The sequence below is a fragment of the Aotus nancymaae genome, unplaced genomic scaffold, assembly GCF_030222135.1.
Source record: "Aotus nancymaae isolate 86718 unplaced genomic scaffold, 86718_ANA_hifiasm-v0.15.2.pri h1tg000003l, whole genome shotgun sequence".
Taxonomy (NCBI): domain Eukaryota; kingdom Metazoa; phylum Chordata; class Mammalia; order Primates; family Aotidae; genus Aotus; species Aotus nancymaae.
The window spans coordinates 31,414,635-31,432,170 of NW_026988414.1; the positions used below are offsets into that span (position 1 = coordinate 31,414,635).

Here is a 17,536-nt window from a genome sequence, read left to right on the forward strand (position 1 = left end):
ATAAAAGGTTACAGGAACTGCTAACTAGAATAACCAGTTTATAGTAGAACATAAATGACCTGATGGAGCTGAAAAACAAAGCATGAGAACTTCGTGAAGCATACACAAATATCAATAGCAAAATCAGTCAAGTGGAAGAAACAATATCAGAGATTGAAGATCAACTTAATGAAATAAAGCATGAACACAAAATTACAGAAAAAAGAATGAAAAAGAATGAATAAAGCCTCCAAGAAATATGGGACTATCTTAAAAGACCAAACCTACGACTGGTGTACCTGAAAGTGACAGGGAGAATGAAACCAAGTTGGAAAACACACAGGATATCATCCAGGAGAACTTCCCCATTCTAGCAAGACAGGCCAACATTCAAATTCAGGAAATAAAAAGAACACTACTAAGATACTCCTCAAGAAGAGAAACCCCAAGACACATCAGATTCACCAAGGTTCAAACCAAAAAAAAAAAAAAAAGGTTGAGAGCAGCCAGACAAAAAAGTCAGGCTACTAACAAAGGGAAGCCCATCAGACTAACAGCAGATCTCTCTGCAGAAACCCTATAAGCCAGAAGAGAGTGGGGGCCAATATTCAACATTTTAAAAAAAAATAATTTTGAACCCAGAATTTCATATCCAGCCAAACTAAGCTTCATACAATTCTTTACAGATAACATTTTTGTCACCACCAGGCCTGCCTCACAAGAGCTCCTGAAGGAAACACTAAATATGGGAAGGAAAAACCAGTACCAGCCACTGCAAAAGCATACCAAAATATAAGGAGGAACAACACTATGAAGAAACTGCCTCAACTAATGTGCCAAATAACCAGCTAGCATCATGATGACAGGATCAAATTCACACATAACAATATTAATCTTAAATGTAAATGGGTTAAATGTACCAATTAAAAGACACAACCCAGCAAACTGAAAAGAGTCAAGACTCATTGGTGTGCTGTATTCAGGGGACCCATCTCATGTGCAAAGACACACATAGGCTCAAAATAAAGGGATGGAAGAATATTTACAATGCAAATGGAAAGGAAAAAAAAAAGCAGGGGTTGCAATCCTAGTCTCTGATAAAACAGACTTTAAACCAGCAAAGATAAAAAAAGACAAAGAAAGGCATTACATAATGGTAAAGGGATCGATGCAAGAAGAAGAGCTAACTATCCTAAATATACATGCACCTAACACAGGAGCACCCAGATTCATAAAGCAAGTTCTTAGACACTTACAAAGACACTTAGACTCCCATACAACAATAGTGGGAGACACCCCACTGTCAATATTAGATCAATGAGACAGAAAATTAACAAGGACATTCAGGATTTGAACTTAGCTCTGGGCCAAGCAGTCCTAATAGACATCTACAGAACTCACCACCCCAAATCAACAGAATACACATTCTTCTCAGCACCACTTAGCACTCATTCTAAAATTGAGCACATAATTGGAAGTAAAATACTCCTCAGCAAATGTAAAAGAATGAAAATCATAACAAAGTCTCTCAGACCACAGTGCAATCAAATTAGAATTCAGGATTAAGAAACTCACTCAAAACCACACAATTACATGAAAACTGAACAACCTGCTCCTGAATGACTCCTGAGTAAATAATAAAGTTAAGGCAGAAATCAAGAAGTTCTTTGAAACCAATGAGGACAAAGACACAACGTATCAGAATCTCTGGGACACAGCTAAAGCAGTGTTTAGAGGGAAATTTATAGCACTAAATGCCCAAAGGAGAAAGCAGGAAAGATCTAAAATCGATACCCTAATATCACAACGAAAGGAACTAGAGAAGCAAGAGCAAACACATTCAAAAGTTAGCATAAGACAAGAAATAACTAAGATAAGAGCAGAACTGAAGAAGATAGAGACATGAAAAGCCCTTAAAAAAAATCAAGGAATCCAGTAGCTGTTTTTTTGAAAAGATTAACAAAATAGATAGACTACTAGCCAGACTAATAAAGAAGAAAAGAGAGAAGAATCAAATAGACGCAATAAAAATGATAAAGGGGATATCACCACTGATTCCACAGGAAAACAAACTACCGTCAGAGAATACTATAAATGCCTCTATGCAAATAAATCAGAAAATCTAGAAGAAATGGATAAATTCCTGGACACATACACCCACCCAAGACTAAATCAAGAAGAAGCCAAATCTCAGAATGGTCCGATAACAAGCTCTGAAATTGAGACAGTAATTAATAGCTTACCAACAAAGTCCACAACCAGATGGATTCACAGCCGAATTCTACCACAGGTACACAGAGGAGCTGATACCATTCCTTCTGAAACTATTCCAAAGAAAAAAAAAAAGAGAGACTCCTCCCTAACTCATTTATGAGGCCAGGATCATTCTGACACCAAAACCTGGCAGAAACACACACACAAAAAGAAAATTTCAGGGCAATATCCCTGATGAACATCAAAGCAAAAATCTTCAATAAAATACTGGCAAACTGAATCCAGCAGCACATCAAAAAGCTTATCCACCTTGATTAAGTCAGCTTCATCCCTGGGATGTAAGGCTGGTTCAACATATGCAAATCAATAAATGAAACCATCACATAAACAGAACCAATGACAAAAACCACATGATTATCTCAATAGATGCAGAAAAGGCCTTTGAAATAATTCAACAACCCTTCATGCTAAAAGTATTGATGGAACATATTGATGGTACTGATGGAACATATTGATAGTATTGATGGAACATATCTCAAAATAATAAGAGCTATTTATGACAAACCCCCAGCCAATATTATAATGAATGGGCAAATGCTGGAAGCATTCCCTTTGAAAACTGCCACAAGACAAGGATGCCTTCTCTCACAACTCCTATGCAACATAGTATTGGAAGTCTTCGCCAAGGAAATCAAGAGAAAGAAATAGAGTATTCAAATAGGAAGAGAGGAAGTCAAATTGTCTCTGTTTGCAGATGACATGACTGTGTATTTAGAAAACCCCATCGTCTCAGCCTAGAAACTCCTTAAACTGATAAGCAGCTTCAGCAAAGCCTCAGGATACAAAAATCAATGTGCAAAACTCCCAAGCATCCCTATACACCAATAATAGACAAACAGAGAGACAAATCACGAGTGAACTCCCATTCACAATTGCTACAAAGAGAATAAAATACCTAGGAATACAACTTACAACTCTTCAAGGATGTCCTTGAACCACTGCTCAAGGAAATAAGAGAGTACACAAACACATGGAAAAACATTCCAGGCTCATGGATAGAAAGAATCAATATCATGAAAATGGCCATACTGCCCAAAGTAATATACTGATTCAATGCTATTCCCATCAAGGTATCATTTTAGTTTCTTCACAGAATTAGAAAAAGCTACTTTAAATTTCATATGAAAACAAAAAAGAGCCTGTATGGCCAAGACAATCCTAAGCAAAAAGAACAAAGCTGGAGGCATCACGCTACCTGACTTCAAACTATACTACAAGGCTACAGTAACCAAAACAGCATGGTACTGGTACCAAAACAGATATATAGAACAATGGAACAGAACAGAGATCTCAGAATTAACGTCACACATCTACAACCATCTGATCTTTGACAAACCTGACAAAAACAAGCAATAAGGAAAGGATTCCCTACTTAATAAATGGTGGTGGAAACATTGCACTTATTCTAAATTGACCACATAATTGGAAGTAAAATACTCCTCAGCAAATGCAAAAGACCGGAAATCATAACAGTCTCTCAGACCACAGTGCAATCAAATTAGAACTCAGGATTAAGAAACTCACTCAAAACAGCACAAATACATGGAAACTAAACAACCTGCTCCTGAATGACTACTGGATAAATAATGAAATGAAGGCAGAAATAAAGACATTCTTCAAAACCAATGAGAACAAAGATTACAATGTACCAAAATCTCTGGGACACATTTAAAGCAGTGTCTAGAGGGAAATTTATAGCACTAAATGCCCACCAGAGAAGTGACAAAAGATATAAAATTGACACCCTCATGTCATGATTAAAAGAACTAGAGGACCAAGATCAAACAAACTCAAAAGCCAGCAGAAGGCAAGAAATAACTAAGATAAGAGCAGAACTGAAGGAGATAGGGACACAAAAAACCCTTCAAAAAATCAGTAAATCCAGGAGCTGGTTTTTTGAAAAGATCAACAAAATAGACTGCTAGCCAGACTAATAAAAAAGAAAAGAGAGAAGATTCAAATAGATGCAATAAAAAATGATAAAGGGGATATCACCACTGATTCCACAGAAATGCAAACTATCATCAGAGATTACTACCAACACCTCTATGCAAGTAAACCAGGAAATCTAGAAGAAATAGATAATTTCCTGGACACTTACACCCTCCCAAGACTAAACCAGGAAGAAGCTGAATTCCTGAATAGCTTAATAATATCTGAAGTTGAGGCAGCAGTTAATAGCCTACCAACCAAAAAAAGTCCAGGACCAGACGGGTTCACAGCTGAATTCTACCAGAGGTATAAAGAGGAGCTGGTACTATTCCTTCTGAAATTATTCCAAACAATACAAAAAGAAGGAATCCTCCAAAACTCATTTTATGAGACCAACATCATCCTGATACCAAAACCTGGCAGAGGTGCAACTAAAAACGAAAATTTCAGGCCAATATCCATGATGAATATTGATGCAAAAATCTTCAATAAAATACTGGCAAACCGAATCCAACAGCACATCAAAAAGCTTATCCATCACGATCAAGTCGACTTCATCACAGGGATGCAAGGCTGGTTCAACATCCACAAATCTATAAATGTAATCCATCACATAAACAGAACCAAAGACAAAAATCACACAACTATCTCAACAGATGCAGAGAAGACCTTCAACAAAATTCAACAGCCCTTTATGCTAAAAATTCTCAATAAAGTAGGTATCAATGGATCATATCTCAAAACAATAAGAGCTATTTATGACAAACCCACAGCCAATATCATAATGAATGGGCAAAAACTGGAAGCATTCCCTTTGAAAACTGGCACAAGACAAGGATGCCCTCTCTCAGCATTCCTATTCAACATAGTATTGGAAGTTCTGGCTAGGGCCATCAGGCAAGAGAAAGAAATAAAGGAAGAGAGGACGTCAAATTGTTCCTGTTTGCAGATAACATGATTGTATATTTAGAAAACTCCATTGTCTCAGCCCAAAATCTCCTTAAGCTGATAAGCAACTTCAGCAAAGTCTCATAATACAAAATCAATGTGCAAAAAATCGCAAGCATTCCTATACACCAATAGTAGACAAACAGAGAGCAAAATCAAAAGTAAACTCACATTCACAATTGCTACAAAGAGAATAAAATACCTGGGTATACAACTAACAAGGGATGTGAAGGACCTCTTCAAGGAGAACGACAAACCACTGCTCAAGGAAATAAGAGAGGACACAAACAGATGGAAAAACATTCCATGCTCATGGTTAGGAAGGATCAGTATTGTGAAAATGGCCATACTGCCCAAAGTAATTGATAGATTCAACGCTATCCCCATCAACCTACCAATGACTTTCTTCACAGAATTGGAAAAAAACACCTCAAACTTCCTATGGAACCAAAAAAGAGTCCACATAGCCAAGACAATTTTAAGCAAAAAAACCAAGCTGGAGGCATCACACTACCTGACTTCAAACTATATTATAAGGCTACTGTAATCAAAACAGCACAGTACTAGTACCAAAACAGAGATATAGACTAATGGAACAGAATAGAGGCCTCAAAAAGAATGCCATACAACTACAACCATCTGATTTTGACAAACCTGACAAAAACAAGCAATGGGGAAAGGATTCTCTATTTAATAAATGGTGTTGGGAAAACTGGCTAGCCATATGCAGAAAGCTCAACCTGGATTCCTTCCTTACACCTTATACAAAAATTAACTCTAGATGATTAAAGATTTAAACATGAGGCCTAACACCATAAAAACTCTAGAGGAAAACCTAGGCAATACCATTCAGGAAATAGGCATGGGCAAGGACTTCATGGCTAAAACACCAAAAGCAGTGGCAACGAAAGCCAAAATAGACAAATGGGATCTAATTAAACTTAAGAGCTTCTGCATAGCAAATGAAACCATCAATTAAGTGAACCAGCAACCAACAGAATGGGAAAAAAAATTTGCAATCTACCCATCTGACAAAGGGCTAATACCCAGAATCTACGAAGAACTTAAACAAATTTATAAGAAAAAAAAACCCCGACCGGGTGTGGTGGCTCACGCCTGTAATCCCAGAACTTCGGGAGGCTGAGGAGGGTGGATCACGAGGTCAGGAGTTCAAGACCAACCTTGCCAACCAACATGGTGAAACTCCATCTCTACTAAAAATACAAAAAAATTAGCTGGGTGTGGTGTCGGGTGCCTGTAATCCCAGTTACTCAGGAGGCTGAGGCAGGAGAATCATTTGAACCAGGAAGGTGGAGGTTGCAGTGAGCCAAGATTGTGCCAATGCACTCCAGCCTGGGCAGCAGGGTGAGATTCCATCTCAAACAACAACAACAACAACAACAAAAACCCCATCAAAAAGTGGCAAAGGATATGAACAGACACTTTTCAAAAGAAGACATTTATGCAGCCAACAAACATACAAAAAAAAGCTAATCATCACTGCTCATTAGAGAAATGCAAATAAAAACCACATTGAGATACCACCTCATGTCAGTTAGAATGGTGATCATTAAAAATCAGTAGACAACAGATGCTGGAGAGGATGTGGAGAAAAAGGAATGCTTTTACACTGTTAGTGGGAGTGTAAATTAATTCAACAATTGTGGAAGACAATGTGGTGATTCTTCAAAGATCTAGAAACAGAAGATACCACTTGACCTAGCAATTCCATTACTGGATACCCAAAGGATCATAAATCATTCTATTATAAAGACACATGCACGCGTATGTTTATTGCAGCACTGTTCACAAGAGCAAAGACTTGGAACCAACCCAAATGCCCAACAATGATAGAACGGATAAAGAAAATGTGGTACATATGCACCATGGAATACTATGCAGCCATAAAAAAAGGATGAGTTCGTATCCTTTGCAGGGACATGGATGAAACTGGAAACCATCATTCTCAGTAAAGTGACACAAGAACAGAAAACCAAACACCATATGTTCTCACTCATAAGTGGGAGTTGAACAATGAGAACACATGGACACAGGGAGGGGAACATCACATACCAGGGCCTGAGGGGTGGGAGGCTAGCAGAGGAATAGCAGGGGGTGGGAGTATTGGGGAGGTATAGCATTAGGTGAAATACCTAATGTAGATGATGGGGCAATGGATGCAGCAAACCACCACCATGGCATGTGTATACCTATGTGGCAAGCCTGTGAGATCTGCACATGTACCCCAGAACTTAGAGTATAATAAAAAATAAATAAATAAATGGTGGTGGGAAAACTGGCTAGCTTTGTGCAGAAAACTGAAACTTGACCCCTTCCTTATAACTTATACAAAAATTAACTCAAGATGGATGAAAGACTTAAATGTAAGACCTAAAACCATAAAAATGCTAGAAGAAAACCTAGGCAATACCACGGAGGACATAGGCATGGGCAAAGGCTTCATGAATAAAACATCAAAAGCAATGGCAACAAAAGCCAAAATAGACACATGGAATCTAATTAAACTAAAGAGCTTCTGTATAGCAAAAGAAACTATATCAGAGTGAACAAGCAACCTACAGAATAGGAAAAAATTTTTGCAATCTATCCAACAAAGGGCTAATATCTGGAATCTACAAGGAACTTAAATAAACAAGAAAAAAAGAAACAATCCCATTAAAAAGAGAACAAAGGATATGAACAGACACTTCTCAAAAGAAGACATTTATGTAGCCAACAAACATGAAAAAAAGCACATCATCACTGATCATTAGAGAAATGCAAATCAAAACCACAATGAGATACCATCTTATGCCAGTTAGAATGGCAATCATTAAAAAGTCAGGAAACAACAAATGCTGGAAAGGATGTGGAGAAATAGGAACACTTTTATACTGCTGGTGGGAGTGTAAATTAGTTGAACCATTATGGAAGACAGTTTGGTGATTCCTCAAGGATCTAGAATCAGAAATACCATTTGACCCAGCAATCCCATTATTGGATATATACCCAAAGAATTATAAATAATTCTACTATAAAGACACATGAACATGTATGTTTATTGCAGCACTATTTACAATAGCAAAGACTTGGAACCAACCCAAATGCCCATCAGTGATAGACTAGACAAAAAAATGTGGCACATAGACACCATAGAATACTATACAGCCATAAAAATGGATGAGTTTTTTTTTTTTGCAGGGACATGGATGAAGCTGGAAACCATCATTCTCAGCAAACTAACACAGGAAGAGAAAACCAAAGACTGCATGTTCTCACTCATAAGTGGGTGTTGAACAATGAGAGCACATGAACACAGGGAGGGGAACATCATACACCAGGGCCTGTTGGGGGGTGGGAGGCAAGGGGAGGGATAATATTAGGAGAAATACTTAATGTAGATGACAGGTTTATGGGTTCAGCAAACCACCATGGCACATGTATACCCATGTAACAAACCTGCATGTTTTGCACATGTATCCCAGAACTTATAGTATATATATATATTTTATATATATATATAAAATATATATATATATAATATATATTTTATATATATATATAAAAGAGTCTAAGAACTATATTTCAGGGCATAAAATAATAACCTTAGAAGGAAAATTTAGATACAAAAACATGCAGAGCAAAGAAATTAGTTAACATGCAGGTAAAGCCAGGCACGGTGGCTCAAGCCTGTAATCCCAGCACTTTGGGAGGCCAAGGCAGGCGGATCACCAGGTCAAGAGATCGAGACCATCCTGGCCAACATGGTGAAACCCCATCTCTACTAAAAATACAAAAATTAGCTGGGTGTGGTGGCATGCGCCTACTGTAGCCCCAGCTACTCGGGAGGCTGAGGCAGGAGAATTGCTTGAACCCGGGAGGCGGAGGTTGCAGTGAGCCGAGATTGTGCCACTGCACTCCAGCCTGGCGCCTGGCGACAAAGCAAGACTCTGCCTCAAAAAAAAAACCAAAAAAACAAAAAACAAAAAAAAACATGCAGGTAAAAATAAATAAGCACTGCATACACAAAACAATAATACTTTAGTATCAGAGGTTGTAAAAAAGATAAAAAAATAATACCTTAAAGTTTAATTTGTGTATTAAAAACAAATATGACTAGCTATTGGACTTTCATAGCATGTAAGTTAGAAGCTGGGACAGAGTGATTAGAAAACCTCAAAGAATCTACTGATAAATATTCAAAATAAATAAGGAATTTAGCAAATTGGTTAGATATATAATCAATAAACACAAAGGTCAACTGAATTCCTATACACCTACAACAACCAGTTAAATATATATCCTAGATATGTTCAAAAATGTCAATGCAGCAGTGTTTGTAAATAACCAAAAACTGGAAACAGTCAAAGTATCTGTCAGTAACAGAATAAATAATGTGTGGCTTATTCATAAGATGGAATCCTATATAGCAGTAAGAATTAATACATCATAGCTACTCAGAGCAACATAGATAAAATCACCAGCGGCCGGGTGCGGTGGCTCACGCCTGTAATCTCAGCATTTTGGGAAGCCCATAGTCACAGCTACTTGGGAGGCTGAGTCAAGAGAATCGCTTAAACCCAGAAGACGGAGGTTGCAGTGAGCCAAGATTGCGCCACTGCACTCCAGCCTGGCAACAGAGCGAGACTCCAACTCAAAAAAAAAAAAAAAAAAAAAAAAATCACCAGCATAAGGTTGAGGGAGAAAAAGGTATTGCAAAAAAAAAAAAACCAAACAAACATGCAATATAATTCCTTGTATATTAAATTCAAAAACATTAAAAACTGAGCAATATATTGTTTAGGGATACAAATAAATGTAATGAAAATCAGTGGAATGATAAACACAAGACTAAAGACAGTTGTTGCCTCTGTGAAAGGAGAGAAAAGAATGAGACTGGGAGGTACTCCACTCAGAGGACTTCAAAGGTAATGGTAATTTACTTTTTCTTAAACTTGATAGTGAGTACATGCGTATTTGTTGTTTCATTATTATTTATATTTTACATGTATTTTAATGATAATTATATCTATTCACTTTAACAAAAACAAGTATGAAACAAAGTAAGGAAATAAATTTAGGGAGTAGTTGCTGGGATACAGCAATGAGCATGGCTTAGGCGAAATGAATGCATTTAAAAACTGGGACTCGGGGCTGGGCACGGTGGCTTACGCCTGTAATCCTAGCACTTTGGGAGGCCGAGGCAGGTGGATCACCAGGTCAAGAGACCAAGACCATCCTGGTCAACATGGTGAAACCCCGTCTTTACTAAAAATACAAAAATTAGCTGGGCATGGTGGTGCAGCCTGTAGTCCCGGCTACTCGGGAGGCTGAGGCAGGAGAATTGCTTGAACCCAGGAGGCAGAGGTTGCAGTGAGCCAAGATCGCGCCATTGCACTCCAGCCTGGGTAACAAGAGCGAAACTCCGCCTAAAAAAAAAAAAAATTGGGACTCTATGTGGTCTTAAATAGTAGTATTAAAATGTTCTATTTCTTGGGGGATGGGTCCACATGTCTGTTGTATTCTTTTGCTTAATAATTTGCTTGTATGTCACATGTATGCTTTTGTATATATTGAATAATACATAATAAAAACATTTCTTAAAAAGGCCATTCAGGTCTAGCAGTACCATTCAACTCACCAGAATGCATCTGACTGTGTGAACAGCACTTGGATCTTTATGGTTGGCTGCCCAGTGAAGTGGGATCTTGCCTTCAACATCAGGAATCCCAATGTTAGAATCATGCTTGATGAGCAGCTTCACATGCTCAGGGTTATTGTAGTAGGCACTCCAATGCAGAGCTGTTTGCTGCAAAATTGAGAGGTTTTCAAAATAACAACAGTAACAACAACAACTAACTTTCCCCAAGATTTTATTGTGGGACAGGCACTGTAATAAGAATTTTATACAGTAGATCCCCCTTATCCTTTGTTTCACTTTTCATGGTTTCAGATCCCTGTGTTCAACTGAAGTCTAAAAATATTAAATAGAACATTCCAGAAATAAACAATTCGTAAGTTTTAAATTGTGTGCCATTCTGAGTAGCATGATGAAATAGTGCTTCATCCCACGCTATCCTACCTAGGACACAAATCCTTCCTTTGTTCAGCATATCCCCACTGCAGACACTTCCTGCCACTTAGCAGCCAACTCAGTTATCCCATCCATTGTCATGATATTAGAATCAGAGTGCTTGTGTTTAAGTCATCCTTCTCTTACTTAATGGCTCCAAAGCTCAAAATTATTGATACTGGTGATTCAGACACGCCAAAGAGCAGCTATAAAGTGTTTCCTTTAAGTGAAAAGGTGAAAGCTCTCAACTTAAAAAGATAAAATTGTTTGTTGAGTTTGTTAAGATCTATGACGAAAACAAATCTATCTGTGAAACTGTGAAGAAGGAAGAAGAAATTCATGCTGCTTTTGCTGTTGTACATCAAACTGCAAAAATTATGGCCACAGTACCTGATAAGTGCTTAGTTAAGATGGAGAAAGCACTAAATTTGTGGGTGGAAGACATGAACAGAAATGTCTTCCTATTGATGGGAAATGGGTTTGGCACTATCTGTAGTTTCAAGTATCCACTGGGGGTGTTGGAATATATTTCCTTTGAATAAGGGAGACTATTGTCTATTTAATTGCATGTAGTCATCTTACTATTTTGGGAGACAAGTATGTTTTCAAATTTGCATGTGATTTCTGAGGAAATAATAGCACATGGAACTTAAGTAATCTGCTCAGGAATGTAAGTGGCTGAACTGAGATTTTAACCCAGGCAGTCTGACTCCAGAATCTGACCTCTTAGTCATGACAGTTATTTAGTTCATCTGGTACTGATAACACTGAGAAAGAGAAAGCGGTCCAGTTATTTATGAATAACCATCAATAAAGTAAGTGATGATCTTGATAATGCACATCTGGTTATCACCAAGCACCTTAAGAACTTGATAGGATGTTCTGAATTTTAATATCCATAAAAAAATCCATGCATAGGAAATTAATGCATCTGGAACTCATTCCATATATCAGAAGATAAATTTTAATTTAGCATTTTAGCTATAATTTTACAGGATAAATTATTAGACCCAGTTATTGACAAAAGGATATATTTTGAAAAGATAGCAGCACTTGCTTTTGTCAACCTAAACAATAGAGAGTCTCTCTAAAAGAAAATAATGTTTGGCCGGGCACTGTGGCTCATGCCTGTAATCCCAGACCTTTGGGAGACCGAGGCAGGTGGATCACTTGAGGTCAGGAGTTCGAGATCAGCCTGGGCAACATGGTGAAACCCCGTCTCTACTAAAAATACAAAAATTAGTTGGGCGTGGTGGCACATGTCTGTAATCCCAGCTACTTGGGAGGCTGAAGCATGAGACTTGCTTGAACCCGGGAAGTGGAGGTTTCAGTGAGCTGAGATCATACCACTGGCTCTCCAGCCTGGGCAATAGAATAAGACTCTGTCTCAAAAAAAGAAAGAAAGAAAGAAAATAATGTTTGTTTGGTATCTGGGAATAGGGCATTGCAATAGGAATATGTGTGTCAAGGTAAACTATGTGTACTCAAGTAAAGGAAGACAAAAGTTTTTAAAAGAAAAATGAAGAGGATTACATAATTCTTTTAAAATGATTATCCTTGGCTACAAAGATCAATAACAAAGATAATGCCAGTGCAAGGTTGGTCAGGCAGTTGCTGGGCAAATGTCTTTGAAGAAGTAATTTTTTTGTAAGGTTATGATGGCCTTTGTGAAAGGTTGTGGCTTTTGCACAGTCTATGATTTTTTTTTTTTTTTTTTTTAAATCAGGCTAACAAGCACGAGAATCCTCTCTTCATGGCCTTCTCTGGCTCAGTCAGTTTTTGTTTTTGTTGTTTGAAACACAAACAACTCCATTTTGATTTTAACAATGTTAACACTTTATTTCAGATAAAAGTTAAAAATGATCACATGAACACAGGGAGGGGAACATCACATACCAGGGCCTGTTGGGGGGTGGGAGGCAAGGGGAGGGATAATATTAGGAGAAATACCTAATGTAGATGACAGGTTCATGGGTGCAGCAAACCACCATGGCACATGTATACCCATATAACAAACCTGCATGTTTTGCACATGTATCCCAGAACTTATAGTATATAAAAAAAAAAAAGAGAGAGGGTCTAAGAACTATATTCAGGACGTAAAATAATAACTTTAGAAGGAAAATTTTGATACAAAAAAATGCAAAGCAAAGAAATTAGTTAACATGCAAGTAAAAATAAATAAGCATTACATATATAAAATAATAATACTGCTCCTGCCTTTTGTCTTGTTTTCTTCTCTGTGCCTTTCTGGACTATGCAGATCTGTTTTTTATCTGTCTGACTAGATACTTTTCCCTCTCTGTTCAACAACAGAAGAAAGTTCCAATATCAGAGGACAGCAAGCAGGAAGTTTCTAGAATATACTGGAGAATACGTTATAAAGCCTGAAGATATTTGTAGCTTCTTAAGTGATTAATTGATCTTCGTGGATTGATCAAAGTGCTTTTCTTCAGTAAAGTATTAGCACTACAAATGCTGTGAATTAGGAACAGTGTTAATGTACAGGAGTTGTAAAGTTAAAGTTGGTCTCAGAACTCTGGGTGACTACTAAGGAAAATGTGAAAACTACATAAAGAATAATATGAATATGAAAGAATTATTAAACATAAACTGAGGGGATTTATTCATAAGAGTTTTAATTATAGGCTGGGCGCAGTGGCTCATGCCTGTAATCCCAGCACTATGGGAGGCTGAGGCAGGTGGATCACGAGGTCAGGTGTTTGAGACCAACCTGGCCAAGATGGTGAAATCCTGTCTCTACAAAATACAAAAGTTAGCCAGGTGAGGTGGCAAGCGCCTATAATCCCAGCTACTCAGGAGGCTGAGGCAGGAGAATCACTTGAACCTGGGAGGAGGAGGTTGCAGTGAGCTGAGATCACACCACTGCACTCTAGCCTGGGAGACAGAGCAAGACTCCATCTCAAAAAAAAAAGTTGTAATTATATAGGAGCACTGGAGTTAGCAAGACTCTATGACTAAGTACATGGTGGAAAGAAGAGTATTACTGCACTTGTCTAACTAAACACCAAATTTTTTTCCTTGTAAAGAATCATCAGAGCATCAATCAAAACAATGATTAGTGTGTATAATACATTACAGTTTAAGGGCTAGGAAGATAACGATTCTTAGTAACAAATGACAGAGCAGATGTTAGACCTGAAATAAAACTAATAATTATTTCATAGTTAACATTTATTGAGAGTATACTATGCACTGGGCTTTGTGCTAAGCAAATTATATGTATCATCTCATTTTATCTTCAGTAATCATATTATCCTTTCTTCATACATATAAAAACTGAGGCACAGAGGAGTCAAGCAATTTGTCCAAGGACACAGAACAAGTAGTGGATTCTGGAAGAATGATACCAAAAGGAGGTCTGATACCAAAGCCCAGGCCACTAAACTACTATGTACTTAGGACATTGCCATGGGCACTTAGCCATCACGAGTCTAACCTCCTATAGTAACTATTATGACTCTGTTAAATATTGGGTTTTGGAGTTAGAGAGGACTGAATTTTTTTTTTTTTTTTGAGACAGAGTCTCACTCTGTCACCCAGGCTGGAGTGCAGTGGCATGATCTCAGCTCACTGCAAACTCTGCCTCCCGGGTTCAAGTGATTCTTCTGCCTCAGCCTCTCCAGTAGCTGGGATTACAGGTGCATGCCACCACACCTGGCTAATTTTTGTAGTTTTTATAGAGATAGGTTTCACCATGTTGGCCAGGCTGGCCTTGAACTCCTGACTTCAGGTGATCCGCCCACCGCCGCCTCCCAAAGTGCTGGGATTACAGGTATGAGCCACCTCGCCCGGCTGACAGAAGTGAATTTGAATTCTAGTTCTTCCATTTGCATCTTGGGCAAAATGTTAATCTTCCTGAGCTTCAGTTTTTCCATCTGTATAAAGCAGATGATACTACCTAACACACATGGTTGCCAAGAGGATAAAATGACAGAATTTAAGTGAAATACTTCCCTGGGAATGTATGGAGATTTGGAATCGTTCTATCATGTATATAGGTGGTAATTTAGGTCTTCTTTCTTGAAATTTCACATCATAAAAGGAAACATTTGCTTTCTGGTCTTATTAGTCTTGATTTTGACTATCCATTACCTTGTTTTTATCCTGTGTATCCACTTCTCCAGGTGCCATAAACTTCAGCAGAAGTGCTAAACACTTAGGGCTCTTGTGCCGAGTGGTCAAGTGCAAAGGAGTCATCTCTTCTAGATCCTTTTGCATCCAGTTTGCTCTGCGTGTAAGTAAGAGTTTCATGAAACGATAATTTCCCTAAATAAAAAAAAAGAGATGATTAAAAAAAATTTACTATGGGGTCAAAAAAATTTTTAAGTATGTTAATTATTCTCCTAGAGTAATAACATTCAGAGAAATTGATAAATAAATATATTTATAATTCCACTATACTGAGACATCAATTATTTTCTTTTTTCATTTTTCATGTTTCTTTCCAAGAACCTTCTACATGAAAATAATTTACATAGTGGTTGGTCAATAGTTAATGGCAAATAAAAGCAACATATTTTATTTAAACAGTCTATTATTGTTAGATATATAGAATGTTTCTAATATTTTCTTTTGTAGAAAATGCTTTGATGTACATTTTTTTTACATTTTTTTTCTTAATTTTTTCATAAGACTAAATAAATGATCAGGAACCGAACTACTGAGTCAAAGAAGTTTGTATATTTTACTGTGTTTGGTATATTTTCCAAAATGCTACCTAACAGCAGCAATGTGTAGGTGTACTACTTTTGGCACATTCTGACCAATATAGTACCTATTATTTATACTCAAAGTGTAATAATGTAAAATAAGCAGATATGTTAAATCCCAATTTACAGGTGAGGAAACTGAAATTCAAAGAAGTTAAATGTTTCATTCAGGGCCCTCTGGTTAATAAGGAAGGGATGATTAGTTATTTTAAAGAGAGCTATTTATGGGTACAACTAAGGTAGAGGCAGCTTATTCAGTTTGGATCCCAGACTCAAATGGTCACCTAAATGCCAACTCAGAAGTCATGGTAGGCCCATCCACTTGCAGGCGATACTCTCCATGTCAGTTAAATCCTCCAGTCTGGTAGAATCAGCCTACCTCAAGAAAGAACAAGGGCCACAGCAAGAGTGTTAAGGAGTCAGGCCAACCATTACATAGTAAGTCTGTGTAACATGGGCGCTTTGAACAAAATAAGACTCTAAAAATTGTTCTTCTGGGCTCTTTTCTCAGATCTAGTTTCTCATTTTTACTTCCAGTTGGAGGCATCTATGTGCTTGGTATCTCAGATATTTCAAGGTCAACGTGACCAAACAGTATTGCATGATCAAGTTCTTGGCCTACTTCATGCCTATTTATCTCCACCTATTCAGAGGATAACGGTAGGCAGAATTATTTGTCCATTTGTTATCCTTAACCTTGTTAGACATGGGCCCTTTAGCATGATAATGTATTGATGTTCTCCTATGAGGGACTATCAATATTAGTAAGGAAGATATTTTGTAATCAAGCAGATGCCACTGTGAAGAATGTGAGGCTCTATGGCAAGCTTGTCTAACCCGAGGCACCCAGGCTGCATGCGGGCCAGGGAGGCTTTGAATGTAGCCCAATAAAATTCATAAACTTTCTTAAAACATTATGAGATTTTTTTTGCACTTTTCTTTTTTTAGCTGATCAGTTATTGTTAGTGCTAGTGTATTTTATCTGTGCCCCAAGACAATTCTTTTTCCAATGTGGCCCAGGGAAACCAAAAGATTGGACATCCCTGCTGTAAGGCAAAAGGGATTACTAGAGTGACAATGAGGTGCAGAAGGATGAATGAGACCTAACTGCTTGCCCACAGGGGCAGAGATAGGATTGACTAAGTCCACCAATGAGGCAGAAATAAGAGGAGATAAGAAAGACCATGGCTAGGGAAGAGGATCTGTAGATGGTCTATATTAGACAGGAAGACTTGGAATAGGTGGAAAAGCCAACGGACTCTGCTGGATAATTCCTCTCAGCGAGGCTTCCCTTAAAGACCCCAAATAGAACTTATTTTGTTATTCTTTATTCTAGTACCTTTTCATTTCCTTCACAGTACTTTTCTCAGTTTGTAATTACATATATATATTTGTTTCTCTTCGGTGTGATCTCCCTCACAAAGGGTAAGCTCCATGAAGGCAGAGACCATATTTTATTGATCCCTGTGCTTAGCATAGTTCCTGACACAGAGTAGGTGCCTAATAAATATTACTTGAAGAAATGAGTGAATAAGAAGAAATAAAATGTCTTCTAGAAGTTTTTGTTTTTATTAAAAAATGCTTATTTACAAGGTCA

At 37.6% G+C, this 17,536-nt stretch overlaps 1 protein-coding gene across 2 annotated transcripts in view; it reads right to left on the minus strand.

Moving 5' to 3' along the window:
- Nucleotides 1-17,536, minus strand: part of INVS (inversin) — a 188,056-nt gene that overhangs the window by 68,713 nt on the left and 101,807 nt on the right. For both annotated transcript variants that reach the window (XM_012437549.2, XM_021674241.2), the window contains exons 4-5: nucleotides 15,323-15,496; nucleotides 10,775-10,942 (exon numbers count right to left, since the gene is read on the minus strand). In XM_012437549.2, the coding sequence (XP_012292972.2) occupies nucleotides 10,775-10,942; nucleotides 15,323-15,496 (342 nt within the window). The remainder of the gene's footprint in view (nucleotides 1-10,774; nucleotides 10,943-15,322; nucleotides 15,497-17,536) is intronic.